The 25,825-nt window shown below is 45.1% G+C and overlaps 1 protein-coding gene across 1 annotated transcript in view; it reads right to left on the reverse strand.

Annotated features, from left to right (window-relative positions):
• The window catches only part of SRPX (sushi repeat containing protein X-linked), a 99,746-nt gene that overhangs the window by 40,687 nt on the left and 33,234 nt on the right, over window positions 1-25,825 (reverse strand). Inside the window, exons 2-4 of the mRNA XM_065900717.1 lie at window positions 15,305-15,364; window positions 8,783-8,974; window positions 6,663-6,839 (exon numbers count right to left, since the gene is read on the reverse strand). Coding sequence (XP_065756789.1) covers window positions 6,663-6,839; window positions 8,783-8,974; window positions 15,305-15,364 — 429 coding nt within the window. The remainder of the gene's footprint in view (window positions 1-6,662; window positions 6,840-8,782; window positions 8,975-15,304; window positions 15,365-25,825) is intronic.

Consider the following 25,825-nt stretch of genomic DNA (forward strand, 5'->3'; position numbering starts at 1 on the left):
CATGCAGCTCCTCCTAGCAAGAGATGGAGTCTGTTTCCCCTCCCTCTGAATCTGTGCCAGGCTTGTGACTTGCTTTGACTAACAGAATGCAGGGAAAGTGACCCCACGCCAGTCCCAGGTGTAGGCCCTTAAAGAGTCTGGCACCTTCCGCTGTTCACTATCTCAGAAGCCAGCTGCCATCTAAGGAAGTCCAATTATCTGACTGGAGAGGCCATGTGGAGAAACTGAGAAATTATGAAGGGAGAGAGAAAGAGACTCAGTCAAATGCCAGCCAGTACAGCCGCCTCTGAGTGAGATGCCAGACATGGGAGTGAAGCCAACTTGGATCCTCCAGCCCCAATCAGGCACTTCAGCCATTACTATGTGGAACAGAGGTGAGCCACCGAGCCCTGCCGAAATTCCCCATCCAAACAACTGACCACACAAAACTTAGTGGTTTCAAACAACCATGGTATTCTTCACGGTTGTTTGGATGGGGAATTTTGGCAGGTTGGTGATGGAGGAAGGTGGCGGTCATTTCCTGGGGCACAGGAGGAAAGGGCAGAGGCAGAACAAACCTGGACACGGAAAACTTGCCCCATTGCTTGCCTCCCCCAGCTAGAGTGTAATCCTTGCGGATGTCTCTGGAATGTGGTTCCATTTCTTTGGCACCATGAGGTATTAGAAAACTTTCCCCAATGGACAGAAGAGTCTAGAAGAGAAGCAAAGAACTCCACAATTAGAAGTCACTATCACCAGAAGCAAGATACCAAACTAAAAACTGCAACTTGTTGCAAAGCTGAAACTAGCTTCCTGAAAGTTTGCAAGAAAATGTGTATTTGTCAACCCAGGAAAAATTCAATATGATTTAAGAGCATCTACAACAATGCACTGACACATTTATTCTTAGCCCCGTGATATCTGTATCCTCAACTGAATCTCGGGAAATAATACCATTCAGCCCAGCAAACTTCCTTGTGGGTCATTGGGTCAACCCAGCTGTCAGATGATTGGGAGGCCAGAAACGTATTCCATCAGTTTTCAAATCTAAAATCACAGATTTTTTTTATTCCAGACTTCCATTTGTGTTAACTCTCCAACTATTCCATTCTGTAGGAAATATAAAACAAGCAAAGAGTAATTCCAAAAACCAAGTTGGTTTGTATGTGGACCTTTGTTAAAAAACGAAATGGGGCTCCCTGCATGTCCAAAGATACCTGCTCGGTTTTCATTGCCCATGGATTTTAAACTTACTTGAATTTTGGTCTCTTTCTCTTTTGGCCTAGGAAAAACTGTTGGTCTAAAGGAGAAATCGTGTGTCTACTCAAAATCTGGTCTCTAGATGGGGCCTTGTAATTCTAACTGTCCATTGTTCTATCTAAATGCCAATGTAACCGAAATGAACTAAAAATGGAAAAAAGAAAAAAAAATCCCCCCAAACAATAGTTATTACATTCTATGGTTTACTTTTTTTTATATCAGTGGAAGTTGCGGCTCTCTAAATATTTTACCCTCCTGCAATTTGCAGTGTGTTGTTTCTCCCACACTGACTGATTTCTATCTATATCTGTTTCTGAAATAACCATGGATTTGAGCCCACTGCCAGAGTGTGGGCTGCCTAAGAGAATGAGTTTTAACTTGCGGTCCTTTCAAATTAGCCAGACCACAGAGTGAAAAGTGAAAAGACCACCACCTCAGAGCGAAAAGTAAGCCCAGTGTTCTCTCTTCCCTCCAGATCTGGAGGAGAACTGAGACGATTTCCTCAGCACTCAGTACAGCTCTGGCCCAGAGGCACTGTTCAAGGCTGTGTGGAAATCTGGGAAATGCTCGGCCACCATGTGTCAGCTCCTAAACTAGGCTGAGGCTCTGAGTTGTGCTCAAGGACCCCTGAGCCTTGCCAACACACAAACAAAGTCATTAAACGAATTTAATAATACATTTAAAGCCAAAAGTATCCATGACAGCCCTGCAGTAAAATTCACCGGGGACAAGCTCCAGCTTATCTGTCACAAAATCTAAGAAAGAATCGCCTGCTTGCTTCGTCCATTTCTCTCCTTTTCCTGGGAGCTCATTGCTCTCTTGTGGCTCACGGGTCCCCTTTTCACCATTACCCACCCCCCCTCACTGCGCGCACAAATTCCCCTTCCCCCAAAGATGCCTGAACCTTGCCCTGGCCCGCTCTAAGATAAATGCCCTGAAACTGGGGTTCATTTCTTAGTTCTTTCTCTCTCCCTCTGGGAAGGTTCCAGGCCCATCTGGTCTGGCTTAAGACATGCTTGTTGCTTTTTGCGAATAATCAGCATTTTCTTTCCACTGTTGCACACAATCTGGACATCTGAACAGTGTGATCCCTAGAAGATTCTGCCAAAGCTTGCTCAGCATGAAGATGTGTATCTCCTCCCATCCCATCACCTCTGGCCCTTCCAATGTGAGGAAAGAGAGAGTCCAAAATGGGGGGGAGAGCTTGTTCTGAAGAGCTAGCTTGCACATACCAAGTCACAGGGGAGAGAGTGAAAGCAACATCTGTGACGGACTCTTCTGACCTGAACATCTGGCCTGAAGTCATGTCCTTCCAAAGGAGCGTGTCCAGAGCTCACAGCCTGGGCGCTACCCTACCTGCACTGGCTGAGCGGGGCTGCTCTGCGTTCTTCTCCTTGCCGAGAAGTACAGTAATTCACGGGGAGATGTCTAAGACCTCAGAAAATGGTTGCTGTGCCAAAGATTCTGTTGGTGCTCAGTTTTTCTATCATCTCCCTTTTACTGCCTGTGCTAAAAGTCACGAAATGACATTTCTTGGACTCCTTCTGCCAGCTGGGTACCAGCTAGGTTTGCCAATGGGAGGAGGCACTCATGAGAATAGAAGGCAGGAAAAAGATGGAAGCCATTATGCTTCTGGTAGGGGCTTCAGTGAGGGCTTCCTGGGCTCCTGGCTTCATTCTCATCCATGATGGTGTCAGGTACAGACATGTCAACATCAGCGTGAGCTTCTGGATTTGGGGTAACACTACCAGGCCACTTGTGCTCCCCCAGCCCTTGGTTGCTATGGGTTTCTGCTGTAACTAATCCCTCGTAACAATGTTTTTCCTCTTTTGCTCCTCCAGCTCTTCCTATGTTTTTGTAACCAATGCCCCTTATTAAATTCTCTTCTGCTGGAAATACCTAGAATGGTTTCTTTCTTCCTAGTTACTGATCAATTCAAACTCCTACCTAAATCCTAGAAAAAGAGAAGCTCGGAATGAATCTGAGTCGGTTATCTGAGTAATTATTTGGACCTGGTGCTCTTGTCAGATGGATACAAGGTAAGGTCCAGGCTGTGACTCTGATGTAGAAGGTTTTTGCTCGCATTGGTGGGGAACAATTGACCAAAACTGCCTGCCTTGGCCAGGCCCGATGACAACCGCTTGCCTGGGTTTTCTCACAGCAGGAGGTCCCGACAAAGAACGCAGCGCTGCTGCTGCTGAAAACTAACAGGGAGAATTCGGGAGGGGCCAAAAGGAGGGAGGACAAGACATGCCAGCCCATAGTATGTTTGTAAAACTAAACTGGGGACTTCCCTGGTGGCACAGTGGTTAGGAATCCACCTGCCAATGTAGGGTACGTGGGTTCGAGCCCTGGTCCGGGAAGATCCCGCATGCCGCCGAGCAATGAAGCCCGTGCACCACAACTACTGAGCCTGCGCTCTAGAGCTCAGGAGCCACAACTACTGAGCCCACGTGCCGCAACTACTGAAGCCCTCGAGCCTAGAGCCCGTGATCCACAACAAGAGAAGCCACCACAATGAGAAGCCTGCACACCACAACGAAGAGTAGCCCCGCTTGCCACAACTAGAGAAAGCCCACGCGCAGCAACAAAGACCCAAACGCAGCCAAAAAAAAAAACCTAACCTGGAAGAATTCGGGAGGGGCTGAAAGGAGGAGGGAAGAGATGATATGTCCTGCCCTAACCTCCCAGAAACCCTCACGCTGGAATCCATCTTGGCTGAGAGATGCGTGCGCCACCAGGCAGGACCCTGAGTCAGACCAAATATGGGCACGAGCAAGATGATTGGCCAGAGACAACCCAGAAAGCTAACATCATTACCTTAAAACCTGAGACTGCGAGCCACGTGACAGAGCCGTTCTCCTGGGTTCCCTTACCCTCCTGCTCTCCCCTAAAGCGCCCCTTCCCAATAAAGTCTTTTGCTTTGTCAGCACGTGTGTCTCCTCGGACAACTCATTTCCGGGTGTTAGACAAGAGCCCACGCTCGGGCCCTGGAAGGGGTCCCCCTTCCTGCAACAATATCTTGGCCAGGTCCCCTGGCTATAGCTCATTAACCACATAACTGCAGAGTAAGAACGGCTGATGCTGCCAAAGGATACAGTGGACAGTGGTACCATCATGAACACACCCTGGGGACCAAGGCCAGAGGAGTTGTTGTACAACTGCCCCCAGAGGGTAGCATCCAGTTTCAGTCTCATTCCTGAAGTATCTGCTCCAGGCTCTGAGCAGTCAGGAAGGAGTCCTTGGAGTAAAGCACACACGGGCAGACTGAGCTGAAGGACTCTCTGGAGGATGGGCAGACCCAAGCAGGGTAGGAGCCAGGCTCCTGTGGCCAGCTGCCTCGGCACCTCAGTGCCAGAGCTGTCTCTGGATTCAGGGACTTTGAGCCTGAAAGCCTGGAGACATAGGCTTGGCTCTACACAACATCAAGCAAGTCAGGTGACCTCTCAGGCCTCATCCGTAGATGGGGGATTGGACTAGAATGTTCTGCTGGGGTGGGTCCTGGCAGCTCTAACGCTTTATGAGTAAACAGTCTCCTGGGACAGTGGTTTTCAACTACTTGGGGGAGTTTTGGAAAAATACCAGGGCCCCAGATATTCAGATTTAAATGGCAGCCATAGTTGAAAACCACTGTCCCAGAGCAGTCTGCCCCAATGTTTAAAGGACATAGGAATCCCCTGGGGATCTTCTTAAAATATGGATTTTGATCTGCCAGCTTCGAATGGGTCCCAAGATTCTCCATTTCCAACAGGCTTCCTGCTGGTGCTGAAACTGCTGGGCACTATTTTGAGTAAAAAGGTACTAAAGTTCTTCCCAAATTTGATCTTCTAAGGCAGGTTCTCAACCTTTAGAGCATCAGAATCCAGCAGTCCTGCAGGTCCGGAAATCTGCATTTCTGATGTTGATGTTTCTGATCAGGGGACCATACTCTGAGATCCACTGCTCTCAGACAATGGTCCTGGATCCTGGCTGCATATGAAAGCCACCTGGGAAGCTTTTAGAATGCCACTCACCTCCTCCAGCTGTCCCACATCAGACTAATTGGATCAGAATCTCTAGGGTTGGACCAAGGCATGGCTAGGTTCTAAAAGATACTCAGGTGATTCTAATAAGTAGCAGGGGCGGGGGTGGGGAGAAGGGACCCACTGCTCCTAGATGGGTGATTCTCAAGGAGTTGGGGGGAGTGATTTTTCTCCTTCCTCTCCTCTCTCCAGGGGACATTTGACAACGTCTGAAGACATTTTTGGTTGTCACAAGTGGGAGTTGGGGGGAGATGTTACTGGCATCTAGTGGGTAAAAGCCAAGGCTCTGCTAAGCACCCTAGAGTACAAAAGATGGGACCCCAGGACGAATAATTATGTGACCCCAAATGTCCATCGTTCCAAGATTCAGAAACCTTGCCCTAGAGAAAATCCCAGGCTACACCCCAGATCTACTGAATCAGAAGCTGCATTTTTACCAAGTTTCCCAGGTGATTCCCAAGTTGGAGAAGCACTGCCTCAGATCAGAGGCTCTCTCTTTAAGCACTTTGAAATGCCCTGCGAGGCTCATGAAAGCACCAAGTGCTGGGGCCCATCCCCAGAGTTTCTGAGTCAGCAGGTCTGGGGTGGAGCCATGAATTTGCATTTGTAAAGATTTCCAGCTCCCCCGAACCACAACTAAGAACTAAGAACATATATACACTACCAAACGTAAGGTAGATAGCTAGTGGGAAGCAGCCGCATAGCACAGGGAGATCAGCTACGTCCTTTGTGTCTGCCTGGAGGTGTGGCATAGTGAGGGTGCGTGGGAGGGTGACGCAAGAGGGAGGAGATATGGGGACATATGTATATGTATAACTGATTCACTTTGTTGTAGAGCAGAAACTGACACACCATTGTAAAGCAATTGTACCCCAATAAAGATGTTTAAAAAAAAAAGAACTAAGAACTACTATTTGCCCAACAAATCCAGACTAAGGTAAAATAGCCAAATCCCTTCCAGTTTACAAACTGAGTGTTTGCTGACTACCGGAGTCTATGACAATGGAACTACATCTGCCAGCTGAAAGACACAGAGATGCTCTCTGCAGGAAATGTCCGGCCAATGTCAGAAACTCTGCTCAGTGCTACAGGGCAGATCCCTGAACTAAAGCAGCGGGATTACCCCGTACCTCTGCCAGCCTCCAGCTGCCTCAATGGCAATCCAAGAGAGGGACAAAAGTCCGAGGAAAGCCATGAGCTGTGCAGTCAACTCTAGCGTAGAGACTGAGGCTAGGTCTGCGCTGAGCCAGAGAAATAGGGATGAAGAGAACCACTGAAAGCAAAACTGGCTGCTTATGCTTTACATTCGGGACATGGATGCTTCCTTAAAAATCCACTGTACGGACACCCCCTGCTCCTTCCAAAGCAGGCGCCTCCTGAGGGCTGGTGACATTCTCTTACCAACACAGGAGGCTGGTCGGCCACTCCACGCCTTGTTGTCCATACACGTGACTGTCTGCTCCCCTTTCAATGTGTATCCTGGCGAGCAATAGTACTCACACCGGGAGTTAAAGTAGGCACCGTCGACGCACTTAAACCCTCCATTTGCTGGCATGGCAAGGGTAGGACATCGCTTTTCTGAGAAAGAGAAAACCAGAGATTCAGTATTACTTAGATTTTGTTCATCGAGTTTCAGAGTCCAGAAACTCTGAAAGCATAGGGTGAAGTTAATTGAAATATAACTGATAAAAGTAGAGAAATGATAGATAGTGTAACCGAGCAGGACCCTATGGGTCCTTCCCGGGGCAGACCCCTCCCCCATACCCTCTGCTGTAGCTCCTCTCTGAAGACCCAGATTAATAGCATCTGATGCATATTCCCTGAGTTTTTCAGATGCTAAAACCACCACCAAATGGAAGGAATTAACTACTTGATGATCAAGAGCACGTAGCCCCCAGACCTTCCGGCGCCTAGAATGTTAACCTCCGTTTCCTCACCATCAGCCAATCAGAGAATTGTGTACAAGCTGAATTGTGTACCCTGCAACACCCCTCCCTCACCTGGCCTTTAAAAATGCTGTGCTGAACCCTTTCAAGGAGTTGGTGGGGCGGTGGGTTTGGGCTCGAGCCACTCGTTCTCCTTGCTTGGACCTGCAATAACCTTTCTCTGCTCCAAACTCCGATGTTTCGATTTGTTTGGCCTCACTGTGCGTCAGGCGCATGAACTTGCATTTGGTAACAATGGTTGCATGTCACACAGAAGGGACACAAAGTTTTACACCAGACTGGCTTGGGTTGGCATCCCAGCTAAACCACGGTCTTATGCTGGGCTCCTCAGAAAGAGACGCTGAGACCAGGATTTGTGTGCAAGTGATTAAGAAAGTGCTCCCAGGGGAGACCAGTGAAGGGTGGGGGAAGCAGGACGGGGGAGGGGAGGTAGCCGGGCAAGGTAGCAACTCAGGCAAAGTCAGCCTCAGCCTGATTCCGCAGGGAAGATCTGGAGCGTGAGTGATGCCTGAGTCTGCCCTGCCTCCAGGCAGGGCAGCTGGGCTTTCCTAATCCTTTACCAGTCAGTACTGGGCAGCTACAGGCTGCCCATGGGGAATGCTCTCCCTGTCAGAACGAAGAAAGCAGTCCTCTGAAGGCGCAGAGCCTCTTCTTCCTTGGTAGAAGATCAACCGAAGGTGCAAGTCATTAAGAGCAAAGCGCCCAGAAGCTGGGGGATGGACACACAGAACTGGTAGCAGGGCATCCAGGGACATATGGGGGAAGCACTGAAAGTGTTCACTATAGTCACCCAGAGGCGTAGTCTGCCTAGAGTGGATCACACGGCTGCAGACCCCAACCTCAGTTTCCCAACAATAAAGTAATGGCACCCATATCAATAGCATTGTTGCAAAAATTGCATATATGTGAAATGCTTGGCACACAGCAGGCGCTCCATCATGATAGCTTTTTTGAACAGCAATGGCATCTAAAATGCACTTCAACGATGCTGTGTCACTTGCAGTTTCCCAAATGAGACGACTTTCCAGGAAGCTAAAAGTCAGCCCCTGAAATGTGCTTCCAACCTTCTCCCCTGAGGCACAGCGCCTTTCATGGAATCAGCATCCTTCCGCAGTAATTCTCTCCTCGCCTCCCTAAGTTCCACTCCTTGGGAGGACGCTTGTGGCTACTACCAGGAGTCCATGGCAGAGCACCATTCTTAGGGTCGGTTTTACACGTCTGTCCCTAATGCTATTCTGTGGGACCCCTGATGGCAGATGACCCTTGATGGCAGAGTGTGTCTGTACCTGTGTGTCTTGTTTGTTTTTCAATCCCCAAACCCTTTGCTGGGGCCAGCACTTTGCTAAACAGACCTCTGTTCTCTCCCCCTTTCCAAACAGCTGATCGCACCCCTCTGTCTGAAATGTGTCATCTTACTTCCGCCATATCTTAGGAACTAACGCATGGCTTCTGCTCACAAGGGGAGTTTTTCTCATCAAAGACCACAAAGCATTCAGTAAAAATCCCTGATCTCAGAGCAAAAGAACTTTGGCCCCAAATGGCCCCGAGGCCGCAGCATGGGGCCGGGCTACTCACGCTTGCAGATGACCTTGTCCGACCACCGTCTGTTTGACTGGCAGATCAGCTGGGAAGAGCCATGCAGCTCGTAGCCCTTCTGGCAGCGAATGTCACACCTGGTTCCCAGGGCTGTTTTGTAGTATCCTCCCTGAGGGGCCCTGCAGTACACATCCCCGTACTTCACCTTGATGGGGGAGCACCACGGGGTATCTACAGGTAGCAGAAACAAAGGAGAGGAGAAATAGCAAGTGACATCTTCAGAAAATGTGTCTCTTCACTCTCGAAGTCCCTGGCTGGCTGCATTCCAGATTTTGGACCTCCAAATAGTGCCCCACGTCTTTTAAGTTGTCTCTGGGTGGGGAGGTTATGATCATGGGAGTAGGCGTCAGACATATACGAATATGGGTCCAGGTTCCTCCATTAGTAGCTGTGTGATCTTGGACAAGTTACTTAACCTCTCTGAGTCAATACCTCTACCTATGTCATAGGACTCTTACAAGTCCTCTTACAAGGACTGAAAAAACAATGCATATCAAGCGTCTAGCACAGTGCCTAGCACACAGTGAACGTTCAATGAATGCTTGTTCTTTTGAATATTTCCCTTAACTAGATACATAATTCCCTTGAGAGCAGCTGTTAGCGTTGTGAACCTTAACCCCAGCCATCCATACAGAGTGGCGGGGGAGTCAATAATTGGTTAATTTAGATTTTTTTCCAAGTCTGTATCATATTCACTGTAAAAGCACTTAATACGATCCTAATCAATGTGAACGAAGCAACAATTTGCAGGGTTTTGCCACAGGATATAATTTGGGCTTAACGTCACAGAACAATTTCTCCCCATTGGGAAGCTACCTCCTTTTTCAGATGTCCCCAGTTAAGCCCCATTTAGGTAAGAGATGACACCCTTCTCCAATGGCAAAGTTCCAGGGTGTTTTGATTTTGGTCTCGTAGTTGCCCAGAGCACAGCTTAGGATGACACTATTAAAGCAGAACCTCTCCCCTGGGCCTTTGGAAGGTGTCGCTGAGGGCCATAAAATTAGTAGGGCAAGACTAGCTCCTCGAAAGCTCCCACAGTGGCCACCGTACAGTCAATGGGGACCAGAGACTGGCTCCCTCAAGCCTGTCAGGCTCTCCATGCCTTGAACAGGAGCCCCCTCCCTAGGGCTGCCAGCTTCTCCCTCCACCCCAGCACCTGAGCTGACAGTGAGTGAAGTTCGTGCACCATCATGTGGCCAAGGAGGAAATCCCCTGTTTGACTTTGCCAGGAATTCTCTTCTGATGATGTGTTTCTGGCTGCTTCTCAGCCATGAAAACCAACAGTTCTGTCCAGGTCTCGTGCATGGACTGTTTTTTGTTTTGTTTTGTTTTTTTACTTATGTGCTTTGACATCTCCTTTGCCTAATATTTTCATCATATAATGTTTTTCAGAGAGCTTCAAGTGGGTGCTACCGTCGGGACTCAAGCAGTATTTCCTGGACTTTCTGGGGAGAAGTGATGCCCCACGCTTAGCCTACAGCTGATTAAGTTTGATCTCTTGGATGCAGTCTTGCAAGAGCTTACTCTAGGCCTCCAGGCCTTCCTTGAACAAAGTTTCCTTCCTCTTGGGTTTATACATCTAGTCTGTATATGCTAACATTTTTAAATGAGAAAAAATCTGGACCCTGAAGTAAAGTACAAAACAGTATACATATCTCCATTATTTTCCTCTAAGTATAAAAGAATTTTTTAAATTTATTTATTTATTTTTGGCTGCGTTGGGTCTTCGTTGCTATACGCGGGCTTTCTCTAGTTGTGGCAAGCGGGGGCTACTCTTAGTTGCGGTGCGCGGGCTTCTCATTGCGGTGGTTTCTCTTGTTGCGCAGCACGGTCTCTAGGCGCACGGGCTTCAGTAGTTGTGGCGCACGGGCTTAGTTGCTCCGGGCATGTGGGATCTTCCCGGACCAGGGCTCGAACCTGTGTCCCCTGCATTGGCAGGTGGATTCTTAACCACTGCGCCACCAGGGAAGTCCTATAAAAGAATTATTGAACTAATTTTAAATGTTTCAGTTCTTTCTTTGGTGATGGCTCCAGGTAAGCCATGAAGCTAAGAGATTTCAAGATCACAGTTTGGGGTATGTTTGCTTAGCACTGCCAAGTTGTGGATATTTCTTCTATAATCAAAAGTCCTTAAGATAAATTCTGGAAAAATCCATAGATGCCTACCACTCAAATTAAACTAACATTTGGAACCTACGGGCTTCTATGACTACTAGAAGTGAGGTATATTTCTCTCCCCCTCTCTCTTTCTGCCTGTCTTTTCCAACTGTAATAGGAAAGACCACCCACAAGGAAACTCCAAAATGCACTTGGTGTTTTCAAGCTCAAAGAAGCACTTTTTTTTTTTTTGCGGTACGAAGGCCTCTCACCACTGTGGCCTCCCCCGCTGCGGAGCACAGGCCCCGGACGCACAGGCTCAGCGGCCATGGCTCACGGGCCCAGCCGCTCCGCGGCATGTGGGATCTTCCCAGACTGGGGCACGAACCCGCGTCCCCTGCATCGGCAGGCGGACTCTCAACCACTGCGCCACCAGGGAAGCTCTCACGGTGTTAAATCTTAAAAGTCATCTGTCGCCTGACCTCTCTGTCTTTGTCCTCTCCCACACCCCTTCCTCCTAACTTCCCCACTGCCTCACTTCCTCTTAGTTTCCCTGTCTGCCCTATTCCCCTGCTGGACTGCAAGGCTTCTGTGCTTCCCCAGCTCTGGCCTCTTCTTCTCTTGCCAACTGGTCCCCTTCACTACCCTTCTGTCACCATCTCACAGGACAAACTGTGAAATCCTTGATTGAGAACTGGGCTCCAGAGAGAGAAAATGAAATCCCCATTGGAGAGGGCAGAAGGGTGATGAGGTGAGAATGAATATGGGAGACCCAGAGGGAGACAATGAAAACAGTGAGCTGGCGGAGTATGGTGGATACTGGGCAGAGTCGAGAGGCCTGGGCAGATATTATCTATCATCTCCTAGTAACCTGGACAATTCAAAAAAATTTTCAGGGACCCACATTCATAGTCTATACAAGAGAGGAATGGATGAGATTATTTTCAAAGTCCCATCTACAATGGTTATTTTTATTCTGATTAAATTTTTTTTTTTTTTTTTTTTTTTTTTTTTTTTTTTTGCGGTACGCGGGCCCCTCACCGCTGCGGCCTCTCCCGTTGCGGAGCACAGGCTCCGGACGCACAGGCCCAGCGGCCATGGCTCACGGGCCCAGCCTCTCCGCGGCATGTGGGATCCTCCCGGACCGGGGCACGAACCCGCGTCCCCTGCATCGGCAGGCGGACTCCCAACCACCGCGCCACCAGGGAAGCCCTATTCTGATTAAATTTTATATTTATATCGGTGCTAAAATGTCAAAATAAAAAAGGTCCCATCTAGCTTTGAAGTTGTATGATTCAAATTCTTATTCCTCTCTGATCTCCTACCCCTCTCACACCCATGCCTACTTCCTTAATCCTTCTTCTGACTGATAACTTTGAGTAGTCTCTTGTAAACCTTTCAGCTAAAGGCAAATCCTCTTTACGTTCTGGGTCCTGATCACAATTCCGCAGATGCACAAACTGGAAGAGCGTCCAATTCTCTACTTGTTTTTCGCTCAAATGTTGAAAACACTCACATCCTCCAGCTTCTGGACTTTGGCGTGAGTTTAGGAGGGGCACGATTTTATTTTTTCATTTTTAAATTTATTTATTTATTTTTGGCTGCGTTGGGTCTTCGTTGGGGTGCGCAGGCTTCTCAGCGCGGTGGCTTCTCTTGTTGCAGAGCACGGGCTCTAGGTGCGCGGGCTTCAGTAGTTGTGGCATGCAGGCTCAGTAGTTGTGGCTCGCGGGCTCTAGAGCACAGGCTCAGTAGTTGTGGTGCACGGGCTTAGTTGCTCTGCGGCATGTGGGATCTTCCTGGACCAGGGCTCGAACCTGTGTCCCCAGCATTGGCAGGTGGATTCTTAACCACTGCGCCACCAGGGAAGCCCGAGGGGCACGATTTTAGAGTAAACTAATATGAGGCGGCAGACCTGCAATTCTTAGCACACACACATTATGGTTGTCTTTTTCGCAAATGTGCCCAGGACAAATATTTAAGGCAGCAGGTCCATTAGAGAATGACCTGCATATACATGTATTACAAATTCGCATATTTCAGTACAGCCATGCAATTAGCAGATTTTTTTTACTCAGCTATTTTGAGTCTTCAAATCCTTCCAGCAGAGCTGCCTACGCATCCCAGAGCTGTGCTGTTGTCAACATGTGGGGGGAAAAAATCTTGTTTCTATTTATTCGCAAAAGGAATTTCTTTTGGATTACTTTCCAAGACAAACCTTTGGAAGATATTTTGACATTTTAACAGCCCTGCAGTGATAATAATTAAAAATTCAGTGAGTGACTTGAATTTGAAGTGCATGCAAATAGCATGAGTTAAAAGTGAATTAGCGGAACATTTAACATAGAGGTTTAGAGAAAGGAAGCTCTTATGCTGCTTCAATTAAGACAGGGTTTATTTAGGGAGAAATCTAAATCGATTATTCAGGAAAACGTTTTCATCTCCCTGGGCCATTGTGGAGCTCCTGGGGTAAGCAGTGTCATGTAGCAGACCAAGGAGCTACTAGTGAACTCTGAATGTTGAGCTAAAACATCTGGATTTCAGACTCAAACATAACGTTTGCTAGCTGTGTGAGTCTGTGCAAGTCACCTCCCCTCTCTAATCTGCGGTTCCTTCATCTGTAAATAATAACATATCTCTACGCTCCTTCCTCCTTCCCTCAATTAGTGTGAAGACAGGATGGCATTCCAAGTAAAAGAATCAAAAGCAGTGCTTGCCACATTAAATGTTGGTTACACTTCACTTCCTTTTTTCTTTGATAAATTTTATAAATTATCAATTTAATTCAAAAAAACGTTTACTGAGTATGTGCCAGACACTGTATAGGGGCCGAAGGATCTAGAACTAATCTCCCAATGGACAATGGTTTGCCTCTAAGTTTTAAAACTAAAAAAAAAATGACAGTGAAAACAATTTCCTAAGAAGTATTTATCCTTAAACATTCCGGGTAAGCTCTAGGCCAGGCACATATTTTCCTACATCTGGTTTACCTTCCACACTTGCAGTGCTGCGAAGCGAGGATGAACATTGAGAACAGTAATCTGAGGGCGCTATATAACCCCTCTTGGACATGTGAAGGGTCACACGTGCACGCGTGTGTTTTAGGAAGATTTTTCAATAAGGGACTCGAAAAAAAAAAGATTTTTCAGAACTCTCAATTAAGAAGTGTTAGGTATGTATACGTATAGCTGATTCACTTTGTCATAAAGCAGAAACTCACACGCCGTTGTAAAGCAATTATACTCCAAGAAAGATGTTAAAAAAAAAAAAGTGTTAGGAATCAGAATACCACCTTACCCCAAACATCTAATTAACAAGTTTGTGCTTTGCTGGATTGGTTAATTCCTGAGGCAGTAATATAGGAGCTGTGGATAGGAATGAGTATCTGTATTCACAGGTCATAAGCAAACGTGGAACATGGTGGGAAACACCTGGACATAGACACCAGTCATTATATTAGCAAGGTTGTTCACTTGTGTGGAAAACAACTGAAGGACTCTCTCCAACCAAAGGCTGACCAGTACTACCCTGATTCTCTTATAACTCAGACATATCACAACAGAGCAGGGGAGTGTCCTCCTGCCAGAACGCAGATACATTTCCTGGGCAAAATGCCACAATAGAACTTTATTAATCAATTGTCTTCAGATTATTTCTCAACTGTAAAAGGAACTGAATTCAGAGAGAAATAATCTAAATTTGCCCTCACTTTCCTCAGGGCTCCCAAAGCTTCAGAGAAACGACTCACCATTAGAAAATATTTATGGACATACTTACCTGAGCCTGCATAGAAGGTTCTTGTTTAGGCTTTTTATACCTGCTGGAGGGGGTGGATTGCTGGAAGTGTGTAGAGATGGAGCTCTTTATCATTAAAGTTTCATTGGGCAACACACTTTACTCATCATTTCAGGAGCCAAGCCAGACTCAGAAAGAGCACAATGAAATGAGCTTATGAAAATCAAGTTTTCTCATTCCTCATTCATCTCAGTACATTAGCAGCACTGGGTCCAGATTTGACCTGGGATGGTTTACTCTGGACGATTCTGGCTGTAATGTATGAATCAGGTAGAACTCATGGCTTGATTTTCACTTTCATCAGCTAGAGCTTGGCTTTGCAGAAGTAAGGACAGTAAAGAAACTGATGAGAATAAAATGACCACTGGGGTGCTGAAGGACAGCACTTCAGAGATTTCCAAACGCTTTTTGTTTTCTTTCATTTGTTTTTCTGTATTTTCTTTCAAATGGGAGCGTATGCATATTAATTTTAAAACATTTTGTTTTCTCGACAGGTAATTAGAACTTAAAACGTGTTGTCTGGTCACTTTATTATAGTCTGCTCTGCAGGGCAAAAAGGAAAGTCCTCCTGGCATCAGCAGGTCTTCATTAGCACATAAGCAAAGCATTCACCTTTATATCTAGCGTGTGAATACGCGACTTCATCGTCTTCTAGTGGTGAGTCTCCAGATCCTACAATAAAAAAGAACAGAAACTGCAGCAAGAAAAGCCACATGATACGGACGAATATTTTTGAAGCACTGCTTTGGCACAGTCCATGCAAGAGGGGCTATTAGAACGCACAGCCAAGAGTAAAAGCTTTTGTGGCCATTCATGAAGGGACAGGGGACCTCTCAGAGTGAACCTGGCTGGGCTGGGATTACCAGAGCCAATCAAGATGAGCCTCAAATGGTTTTGGAATTACCACATGCCAACTGAAATTCTCGACTCGGAATTGAAAGAAAGTCAACTTCACTCTGAGAAGAGGCCGATGGATATGAATCTCATGCCAGAGGAGACGCAGTAAAATGTGTATAACTCAGATACGGCCCAGACTTTCTCCAGCAATCAAAGAAAACCTGGTAGAAGTGGGTGTTTATGTTACCTGAGAATCAGTCCATTGTATGAAATGAACTTGGGTGGAGGTTAAGGAGGAAAATCAAATGTCTTATCTTAATGACAAAGAAATATAAAGCTGTCTTGGTACATCTGTAGGAAATGAGTGTTGAAACTGATGATATGGATGTTTATTCAAAACCTCTCACCGAGGCATGGCTAAAGTCAAATTTCGTGATGAGTCTTGCTACCCTTGAAAACACCAGCCTCATAGAGAAATTCTGTGCTTGATTTCAAAATTTAAACTCATTTGGAAGTTGGAACTGACTCATTTTTAACCTGTTAAATATTGAATTCCAGTAAATGGTAGATACTTAATCTTTAAAGCAGTGCCAGGCCCCAAACTTCAAAGCGATAATCTTACATTCAGAGATCTTTCCTCCTAGCCTTCCTAGTCTGATCACTGACTGTTGAGTTAATACCATCTTGATCACACATTTACCAGCAGGGACCGCAACCATCACAGATAAGAACATTCTCTTTTATGAGGTTACTGCAAGTCCTCACACGCCAAAGCCTTGTTACACATCTAAGAGGATTGCTACACAAACAAGTTCAGGGCCGACTGTCAGAAACTGGATTTCTATACTCTGAGTTCTGAGTTTTCTCCATTTGCCTTCACCAGGCACGTCAGGAATAAACTACATGCATTGTTAAACCACAGATTCAAGACCACAAGCTCAACTCTGGTGTCATTTGAAGAGTGGTAAATGTTTGCCTAAAGAGAGGAACCCTCCTGGTTACACCATGAGACAAGTCTTTATAATGAGTCAAAAGGAGATATAAAGATGGTTCGCATCACCACCCCCAAGGTAGCAGCGTCCCTGGTAGAGTAAAGCAGCTCTTCTGTTCATTTGTTGCTTTTTTTTTTTTTTTTTTTAACTATTGCTCCATCTTGTTTTGGCTTGCTCGGTTCTTTGTTTTTTTTATTTTTGGCTGTGTTGGGTCTTTGTTGCTGCGCGTGGGTTTCTCTAGTTGAGGCGAGCGGGAGCTACTCTTTGTTGCGGTGCGCAGGCTTCTCACTGCGGTGGCTTCTCTTGTTGCGGAGCATGGGCTCTAGGCGTGCGGGCTTCAGTAGTTGTGGCACATGGGCTCAGTAGTTGTGGCTCACGGGCTCTAGAGCACAGGCTCAGTAGTTGTGGAGCACGGGCTTAGTTGCTCTGCGGCAGGTGGGACCTTCCCGGACCAGGGCTCGAACCCGTGTCCCCTGCATTGGCAGGCGGATTCTCAACCACTGTGCCACCAGGGAAGCCCTCAGTTGTTTCTTTGGAAAGCCCATTGAAACCCCAAACCAGGCATTCTCACTACTGCCTTTACTTAAATTAGAGCCTGCAAGGCAGACAGTTCAGATGATCTCAAGAGTTTACCTTGATTAGCAACTTGATTAGTAGCACACTTATATTGGTCCATCCACCTCCACTTAGATCACAACCACTCATTATCTCTCTCTGCCTATCTTGAACTGTGATGACTCTAAGTCAGAAATTCCCCTTTGCCAATGATTGTTCCAGGGGTAGGCATGAAACCCAGTATTGGCCAGTGACAAGGAAAAATATGTCTGCTTTGGGGGAACAGGGCTTATGGAAAAGACTTTCCCCCTGATAAAAGAGAAAAGTGCACAAGAAAACTCTTTTGCCCTCTTTTCTCCCTTCCTGCTTTGGAAGCTATGGTGTAAGGATAAATGCCTGAAGACTACAGCAGCCATTTTGCAACCATGAGGTAAGATGTCTCAGGACAAAAGGTTTTTGGCTGAGGATGGTAGAGTGGAACTATTAAAAGAACCTGGGGTCTGTGATGACTTTATTGGGCTACTAAATCAGCCCTAGACATCCTACCTCCATACTTCTTGCTAGGTCAATAATAAATGTCCTTTCAATTTAAGCCATTGTGAATAGCATTGTCACTTGCAGCTTAATGCATTCAAACTGATTCACAAATGAACAGGAAATTTACTGCCTATTATTGATAAGAGATAAGAGAATACAAAATAAACGGATATTAGCTACCCCTTCCCCCAGGATCCCAGTTTATATTCAGCCTAAACTCATATATCAACTTCTATAAAAAATGATGACTAGTCTACAAAACGGACATCATGAAGGACACAATAAGATCAGAGACCACTGACTAACTTATGTTCAGCAGACTGTACGTATTAAAGCTCACTAAAGCAGCAAAGGAAATCCACACATATTAGAGAAAGATTTTCCACAGGGTTAAAATAGAAAGAAAGGAAGAAAAAGAGAGAGAGAAGTTGGCAGGGAAGGAGAGAGGGAGGTTTCCTAACAAACTCTTCTTTATTTACAAAAGGCCGTCCCTTTAGAATTCTGGTTAATTGAGGTTTTATCATGAAAACCATTAATCAGTCCTCATGTGGTTCAGATTACCACTCTTTGGAAAGAATGCTTCAGTGCTTCTTCTACACAAATACAAATTCTACATTGGCTCAGAAATCAGAAACTCAGTGCCATGTAGGATTCTGTCCCTCAGCCATACCTGGAGCCAATTCCATTTATAATTCTGCTCTCCTTGCAGAAACTTCATCTAAATCAACAGATTTGCAAAGAAATAGTCACTCCTTTTTTCCCAAAGTTCAAAGAAGGGTCTTTCTGGTCCATTGAATCCCACCCTTTCATCCAGTATGTCCAGGTAGTTAACACCATTGAGGCAACCAACACACTCTTAAGAAATATCTATTAAATGTATTAGAATTACACCAGGAATTTAGATTTAGAAGGCTAGACTGCTCTTTTCATCACCCTAAAAGTTTTTTCATCGTGACGGTGGTGGGTAGAGGGAGCATTTGAAACTAACGGAAGATGTAGCCAATTTGCTAAACTACATTCCTGTATTGACTGTGATACATGATGCAAGTTGACAGATTTGCTGGTTCTGTGTTAAAGTTTTAGCTCAAAGGGTTGGGTTTATTTTTTAATTATTTTGAAGATAGCTATACATTCTTAACTTTTGTCAGAAATTTTTGTTTTTCCCCCTCATCATCCTTATTCTAATAATAATTTTATTACTATCAGGAGTCATCATATTTAATAGTAAACTACATCATCAATTTTATACTGAAAGTCAATGGGAAAATCAAACTCACTTCGCAGTAAAGATTCTAAACTTGAGTCCCTGGCCTCCTAGAGGAACAATGGAAGCACTTTGGGGGAGTCCATGAACCCCTTGCAATTGGACATGCTTTTTGGTACATGAATATACTTTCCTGGGGAAAAACTCGCTGACTTTTAGTAGATTTTAATAAGGGTCTGTGATCCAAAAAATTATTAAGAATCATGGTTTTACAGCATTCTTTATTATGAAGCATGTTAGAGTATTTACTAAAGAAGTATGCAGTATCTCCTTGATATTTGAAACTTTTTAGTATGGGAGAGGAGAGACAAATATATTTCAAACAAGGATAAGTGCTTATCTTTATTAGATCTTACTGCTTTCTTCTCTAGATTATTGTTATCCAATGGAACTTTCTGCAATGATGGACATGCTCTATATCTATGCCGTACAATAGGATAGCCACTAGCCACATGTGATCATTAAGCACTTGAAATATGGCTAGTACAACTGGGCGGATACATTTTTTATTTCATTGAACTTTAATTAATTTAAATTTTTACAGCCATGTGGCTAGTGGTTACCATACTAGACAGCATAGGTTTAGACTTAATTTAAAAATATATATTTTGTGGAGATAAATCATGTCTCTAAATTGCTCAATGGTGAGAACCATGTCTAATTTGCCTTGTATACCTAGCATATGATTCAGAATTGGTAGCTGACAAATGTTGGAAGAAAAGAGAAAAATCTGCCTCATGTTTCTTATGACACATAAATCATGTGTCATTATGCTCGTATGTCTGGAATGGTTTTATCCCACTCAGTATAGCTTCAGGATATAAATTTGAACGGTGACAATACTGGAGATTTGGATGTTTAGAAAAAGGTATTTTGGGCACTTCCCTGGCGGCACAGTGGTTAAGAATCCACCTGCCAATGCAGGGGACACGGGTTCGATCCCTGGTCCGGGAAGATCCCACATGCTGCGGAGCAACTAAGACTGCAAGCCACAACTACTGAGCCTGCGTGCCACAACTACTGAAGTCCACGTGCCTAGAACCTGTGCTCCGCAACAAGAGAAACCACCGCAATGAGAAGGCCACGCACTGCAATGAAGAGTAGCCCCAGCTCAGCTGGCCGCAACTAGAGAAAGCCTGCACGCAGCAATGAAGACCCAACACAGCCAAAAATAAATACATTAAAATAAATAAATAAATAAATTTTAAGAAAAAGGAAAAGGTATTTTGCACTGTTGGAAGACACAGGGTATTCATTTACGGGAACCAGATGATTTAGTGCTAGCAAATGATTTGCCAAAGGGGCTACACTGCAGCTGTAGTAAAGTCAAAAGGACATTTGAATGGCTTCTGAACAAAGATCAAATCCAGGGCACTGCCAGGAAAACACAGCCAAGGATATGACCGTCAAATCCTTTGTTAAGTCAAGGTGGTGCTTCAGAGTACTTTCAGTCATACAAGAGTCCCTTTAGAGAGTAAAGGTGTGTCTCCCAGATCCTCTCAAAGAAACAACAGAGAAGAGTTTATGTCTGTGAGATTTGTGGATGTGGCTTCTGTCTAATGGACAGAATGTCTAATGGACAGGAGACCCACAAAGTGCTTAATGAGGTATATATTCAGAAATATTACCAACATGACTGAGGGGGACAGAGACATTATAGAGTGAGGAGAGCCCTTTGAACTCCCAGAATTCTACTGTCAGGAAGCAGGCTCATAGAGCTGTTTAGCTGTAAATAGGTGTTACCCTTCCTGGAAAAGGAAAGATTGCTTAGAGGGTGGAATCAAGAGTGTAGAGAATAGAGCAGAGAACCATAAAGAATTCTTTCCAGACTGTGAGGCCTGAAGAAAGAACTACCAAAACTTGGCCAGCTCGATTTCAGGACTTCTATGGAACAGTGACTCCTTTATGCCTCCCATTTAACCCCATTTTTAACAGGAATCTCTATAGCAGTTATATTATGGCTATTCGACCATTGTAGGTTGGGTATGTGGGGAGAAGATACCTCTTTGGTTTTACAGGTCTACAGATAGAGGAGAACTGTATTCAAGCAGTTACAGTTAAAGAAGTACATAGAAGGCACCTCATCCCCACCTGGCCCTGATTGAGATGATGAGATTCTGGACTTTGAGCTGATGCTACAATGGGATAAGACTTTTAGGGACCTTGGGAGGGCATGAGTGTATTTTGCATGTGGGAAGGACAGGGATCACTGGGTGCCAGAGGGTAGACTGTGATATGCAGCCCCCCGTGATCCCTTTCTCCCAGAATTCATACCTTTGTATAACTCTCCCGTATTGGGACGGACTTACTGACTTTGCTTCTAATGAAAAGAATATAGCAGAAGGGATGTTATATCTCTTCTGAGATACAAGAGGACTGTGGTTTCCATCTTGGACATTCTCTCACTGTCTTTCTTGGATCACGCATCCTGGGGCATGCCAACTGCCAAGTCTTGATGGAGTCCCATATGGAGAAGCGCATGTGGTGAGGAACAAAAGCCTGCCAATAGTCATGTGAATAAGGTTGGAAGAAGATCTACACACACACACACATACAAACACGCCGAGCCTTCAGATTAAACCTCAGGCCAAGGCAACAACTTGATTGCAACCTCATGAGAAACCCTGAGCCAGCTAAGCCATGACCGGATTGTAATGTACACAAATTCTGATATAAGAAGCAGTATTTGTTTTAAAAACAAAAAAGGGGGTGTCAAGTTTAGTCCGTGACTTTCAGTCTCAAGATATTACATAGTTTATCCTTTGAGGCAGGAAAACCCCTGTGTTTCTCTATATATATGTCTTCACGTCCTAAAGATCTTTACAAAATGGGAGCCTTATTTTACTGCTGTGAAGCATTACTCCTGAGTCTCTCGCATTCTGTGGCTTTTGCTAACACTTACAAGTGTTCCAACATTTTGGGAGAGCCTGAGGAAGGGTGGACAGAGGGTAGAGTGGTAACCCTTCTCTCCTCCGTGGGTAAATTTGCAAGGGCTTCTTAGCTAGTCCTAATATACGGGGGACCATTGATTGAAGAAGCCCAGGTGTGAGTCTCACATGCCCGACTGGCAGGCAAGACTTGCTCTGTTATGTCTTGGCAAAGTTTTGAGACAGAGGAGAGATGTCCAGGAGTTGTGTATAAATGTGTGTGTTTGAAGGAGTGGAGCAGAGAAGACAATTTAGCTTTTCAAGAGCATCCGCTTCAACTCCAAGATATAGGAGCGAGTACACAGAGGGCCAGATACTGTAAATGAGACCCTCTTCCTTGGAAACTTTACACCTCTAAATCAGGGGCAGACTAACAGATAAAAGCCCAAGGGTAAGAAAAGGGGGTGGCGGAAGTACACAGAGATGATGCCCGTCCCAAGTGGAACAAGGGGATCCAGAAAGATGGATCTAAATAAACCTTTTGCTAATCACGGGGAGTAGACTGAAGGCAATGTTTATTACCAGTATTTTTCTTGGAGGAGAACATCCACGAAAATATTCAGATGGGACAAGTTTACAGTACATCTCAGACATTCGCTTCACTATACACCCTCCTCTTTTCCCCTCCCCATCACCATCCCAAAGCCCTCACATGTACCAACAATCAACTAGAGTAGCGTTTCAAACTTTTGACCCAATTTAATGTCATAGCTAGTATTTTCAGAGTGAAAGAGAACAGAATTGAAAATGTCAGGGCTCATTGCACATATTAAAGATAAATACTACTTTGTGCAACTTATGTTTTAATTATACAGGTGTACGTGCAGTAGGGCGTCCCCAGTTTGCATGAGACAGTCTGATTTCGTGTCTGTTGTCCCGGCATTATTATCACTAGCACTCCCTCACACTCAGAAGTGTTCTGATTGGACAATAAATACTATATTAACCCAAATAACAGGTCACAGTATATATTTCTTCCTATGGGTCTTAGTCAAAATAATTGGAAAAACAGTGATTTAGAATATTTTGAAACACCCATAGGTAATAAGAGCCTTGTCTAGTTAATTCTTTGTTTCCTCCCTCCAAAGGAAGATACCTGACTATCTGAGAAAGGCTTCTGCGGGCAGTAAGGGAAGCCTTTGCTTCGCCCTGATTTGTTCAGGACCTGGATGTTCTAGCCCATGAGACGCCAAGCAGGGACTGAGCTTCCTCAATGGCGCATGGCCATCCTCTCTGGTAGGATGCAATTGAAAGAGCCCTGGGATTAAGTTCCAGCTCCTCCACTAATTCTATGGTATTGACTGAGGAAGCCACTTTCCTTTCCTGAGCCTCAGTTTGCTCACCTGTAAAAGGGAGTGACAGTAACGGGGAGAAGAGTGCAGTACATGTCTTCAAATTATGTCCCCTCTGAACATTCCTATAGTCAACCTCTAGCTGGGATCATGGTAGTTCTCCTCCAACTGGTAATAAACCATGAGCATGGTGCATGACACCTTCACCAGATTCCTTCATTTTCATTGCCCCTTTAAGTAAGTCCTAGGGCAATCCCATGAGGGAGGTATCATTCAGGGACTAGCATGTATAGGTGGGGAGGGCAGCAACCCTTTGTAACCTTGTTCATGCTCTGATGTCAGCTCAGAGAATGAAATGAATATCGAGTACAAGGCAAACAAGGATTGAACTCTTCTGATCATAAATCCTGTGCTATTTCACAACTTCTTGTTTCTGTCTCTCTGCCTTTACACAACCCACCTGAAAAGCCCTTCCCCTCCTCTCAGCCCCTTTCCTGATTTAAAAGCTATTTCAAAGCCTAGCTCCTCTAAGTTGGTCTTTTCTAATCTTCACTTTAAAGTCTATTCACATTCACATGCTCTGTCCTATTTTTGAATTAGCACTGATCTTATATGGGTTTGGATTTTTCAGAAGTTGTTTCAGACGTGTGTAGGTTCTGTCTTCCCAGGTAGACAGAAAACTTCTCAGGGAAGTTATGTTGATAATATTTCTGAATGTATAACTCATTAAGAACTTCGTGGGTCTCCTGTGAATCTCTTGGAGTTCACTCCATTAGACAAAAGCCACATCCACAAATCTCATAAACTCTTGTCTGTTGTTTGATTGAGAGGATCTGGGAGACACATCCTTGCTCTCTTAGAGCTTCAGTGAACAAAGCACCGCTCCACCCAGAGTTCCTCAAAAGGCTTCTTCCCCTCGAGGCTTTCGTCTACATACCCCTGATCTGCTGGAGCTGTTCCACCAGCATCAAAGCGAGACACCATCTCCCTGAGTGAAGGCTATACTTACAGAAACAGATACTGTATTTAAGATTCAAAAAAGCTGCCCAAATGAAGCTGCAATTGGCACATCGTTCTTGGCAGTAAACCAGTGGTATAATTTACAAAATTCTGGCACATTGTAGCAAAACTGAGAAGAACAGGATTCAGGAAAGAGAGATGCTAAGAAAAGAAAAGAAAATTGCAGCCGTGTGCACTGAGGATAGTAGGGCAAGCGTCTAACTGAATAGCTGTAGAATGATAAAATGTAGATTAAAGGGAGAGAGACAGGCAGGCAGACAGACTGGACGGGGGTAGGGAGAGAGAGAGAAAGAAAGAGAGAAGTGAGGAAAGACACTGCCAGAAAACATCCCTTAAATAAACATCATAGGATTGTCTGTGACAGGCTGCAGCCTGTTCAGCTGAAACCTGAGGCTTCATCCTTCTGGAACATTCTCTGGCTCCCTGACAGAGGATGGAACACCATCACCCAAGGATGAAAACCTGGACTTCACTTGAAGCCTTTCGTGCTCTGCCGTGATGAGAAGTAGAACGGTTTCTTTTCCGGGTAGCTTCTCTCTTGGATTTTGAAAGCATGGTTTTCCACCCAGTGTCCTTGAACTGACAGTCACACACTGGCTGCTGTCAGTTATTATTATCGTCACTGGGAGGCTCAAGCTCTGGGGAAAAAAGAAGGTGGAACTGAACCGATGGCAATTCTGGGTTTCAACATGCTAATCGGCAAGCCTTGTGTACTACCTCTTGGGAGTGGCTAAACTCCAATACACAATGCCTGGTGCTACCCCTTTCTAGGTGTGCTGGGCATCCACTGTGTTCTTCTGAGGGAAACAGGACCCCTCCTTTTCGAGAACTGTACCATTCCCCCATGCTACCCACATGCTTCTAGCGGAGATGGCTTTTTCCTAACCCCTGACCACAGGGACAATCACGGGAATCAAGCTGGAACGATCAGATCCTTCAGAGGATTTTTCTCTGGTCGTAAAATATGGTAAAAGTAAAATACAGTGGTAAAAAGAAGCTATGATCCCTGTATATGCCAATGACAAAGGTTAAGTCTCGTAGAGAATGCGAATCCGAGAGAATGAAATCACAGAAAAGCAGGGACAAAACAGAGATAGAGGGAGAGAAAGAGCGATCTCACAGTATTTGAGCCCTTGGTTCCATTATGCCTTGGGCCCACCAGCATACCCCTGCCCTTACAGAAAACAAAACCTCCCTTTGGCCAAAGCTGGTTCAAGATGAGTTTCTGTCACTTACCATCAAGAGGTCTGACTTAAATAGCAGGCCATCGGTTCACATTTGAATGAAATGAATAACCGAAGGATATGGTACGACCTCTGATTTGGGATAAGAAATCAGTCTCAGAACATAACCTCCAATTCCTTATTTCAAAACAATAGTGTAGCTCAGATTTAAAACAGCTTCGTGTGCTGTTCAACAAATTTAGTGGGATCAGCTTATTTTTTAAATTTTCATTGGAGTATAGTTGATTTATAATGTTGTGTTAGTTTCAGGTGTACAGCAAAGTGAATCAGTTATACATATACATATATACACTCTTTTTTAGGTTCTTTTCCCACATAGGCCATTACAGAGTATTGAGTAAAGTTCCCTGTGCTATAACAGTAGGTCCTTACTAATTATCTATTTTATATATAGTAGTGTGTATGTGTCAATCCCTATCTCCCAATTTATCCCTCCCCGCCCCTTACGCCCTGGTAACCATAAGT

Source organism: Phocoena phocoena, chromosome X (assembly GCF_963924675.1).
Source record: "Phocoena phocoena chromosome X, mPhoPho1.1, whole genome shotgun sequence".
Classification (NCBI taxonomy): Eukaryota; Metazoa; Chordata; class Mammalia; order Artiodactyla; family Phocoenidae; genus Phocoena; species Phocoena phocoena.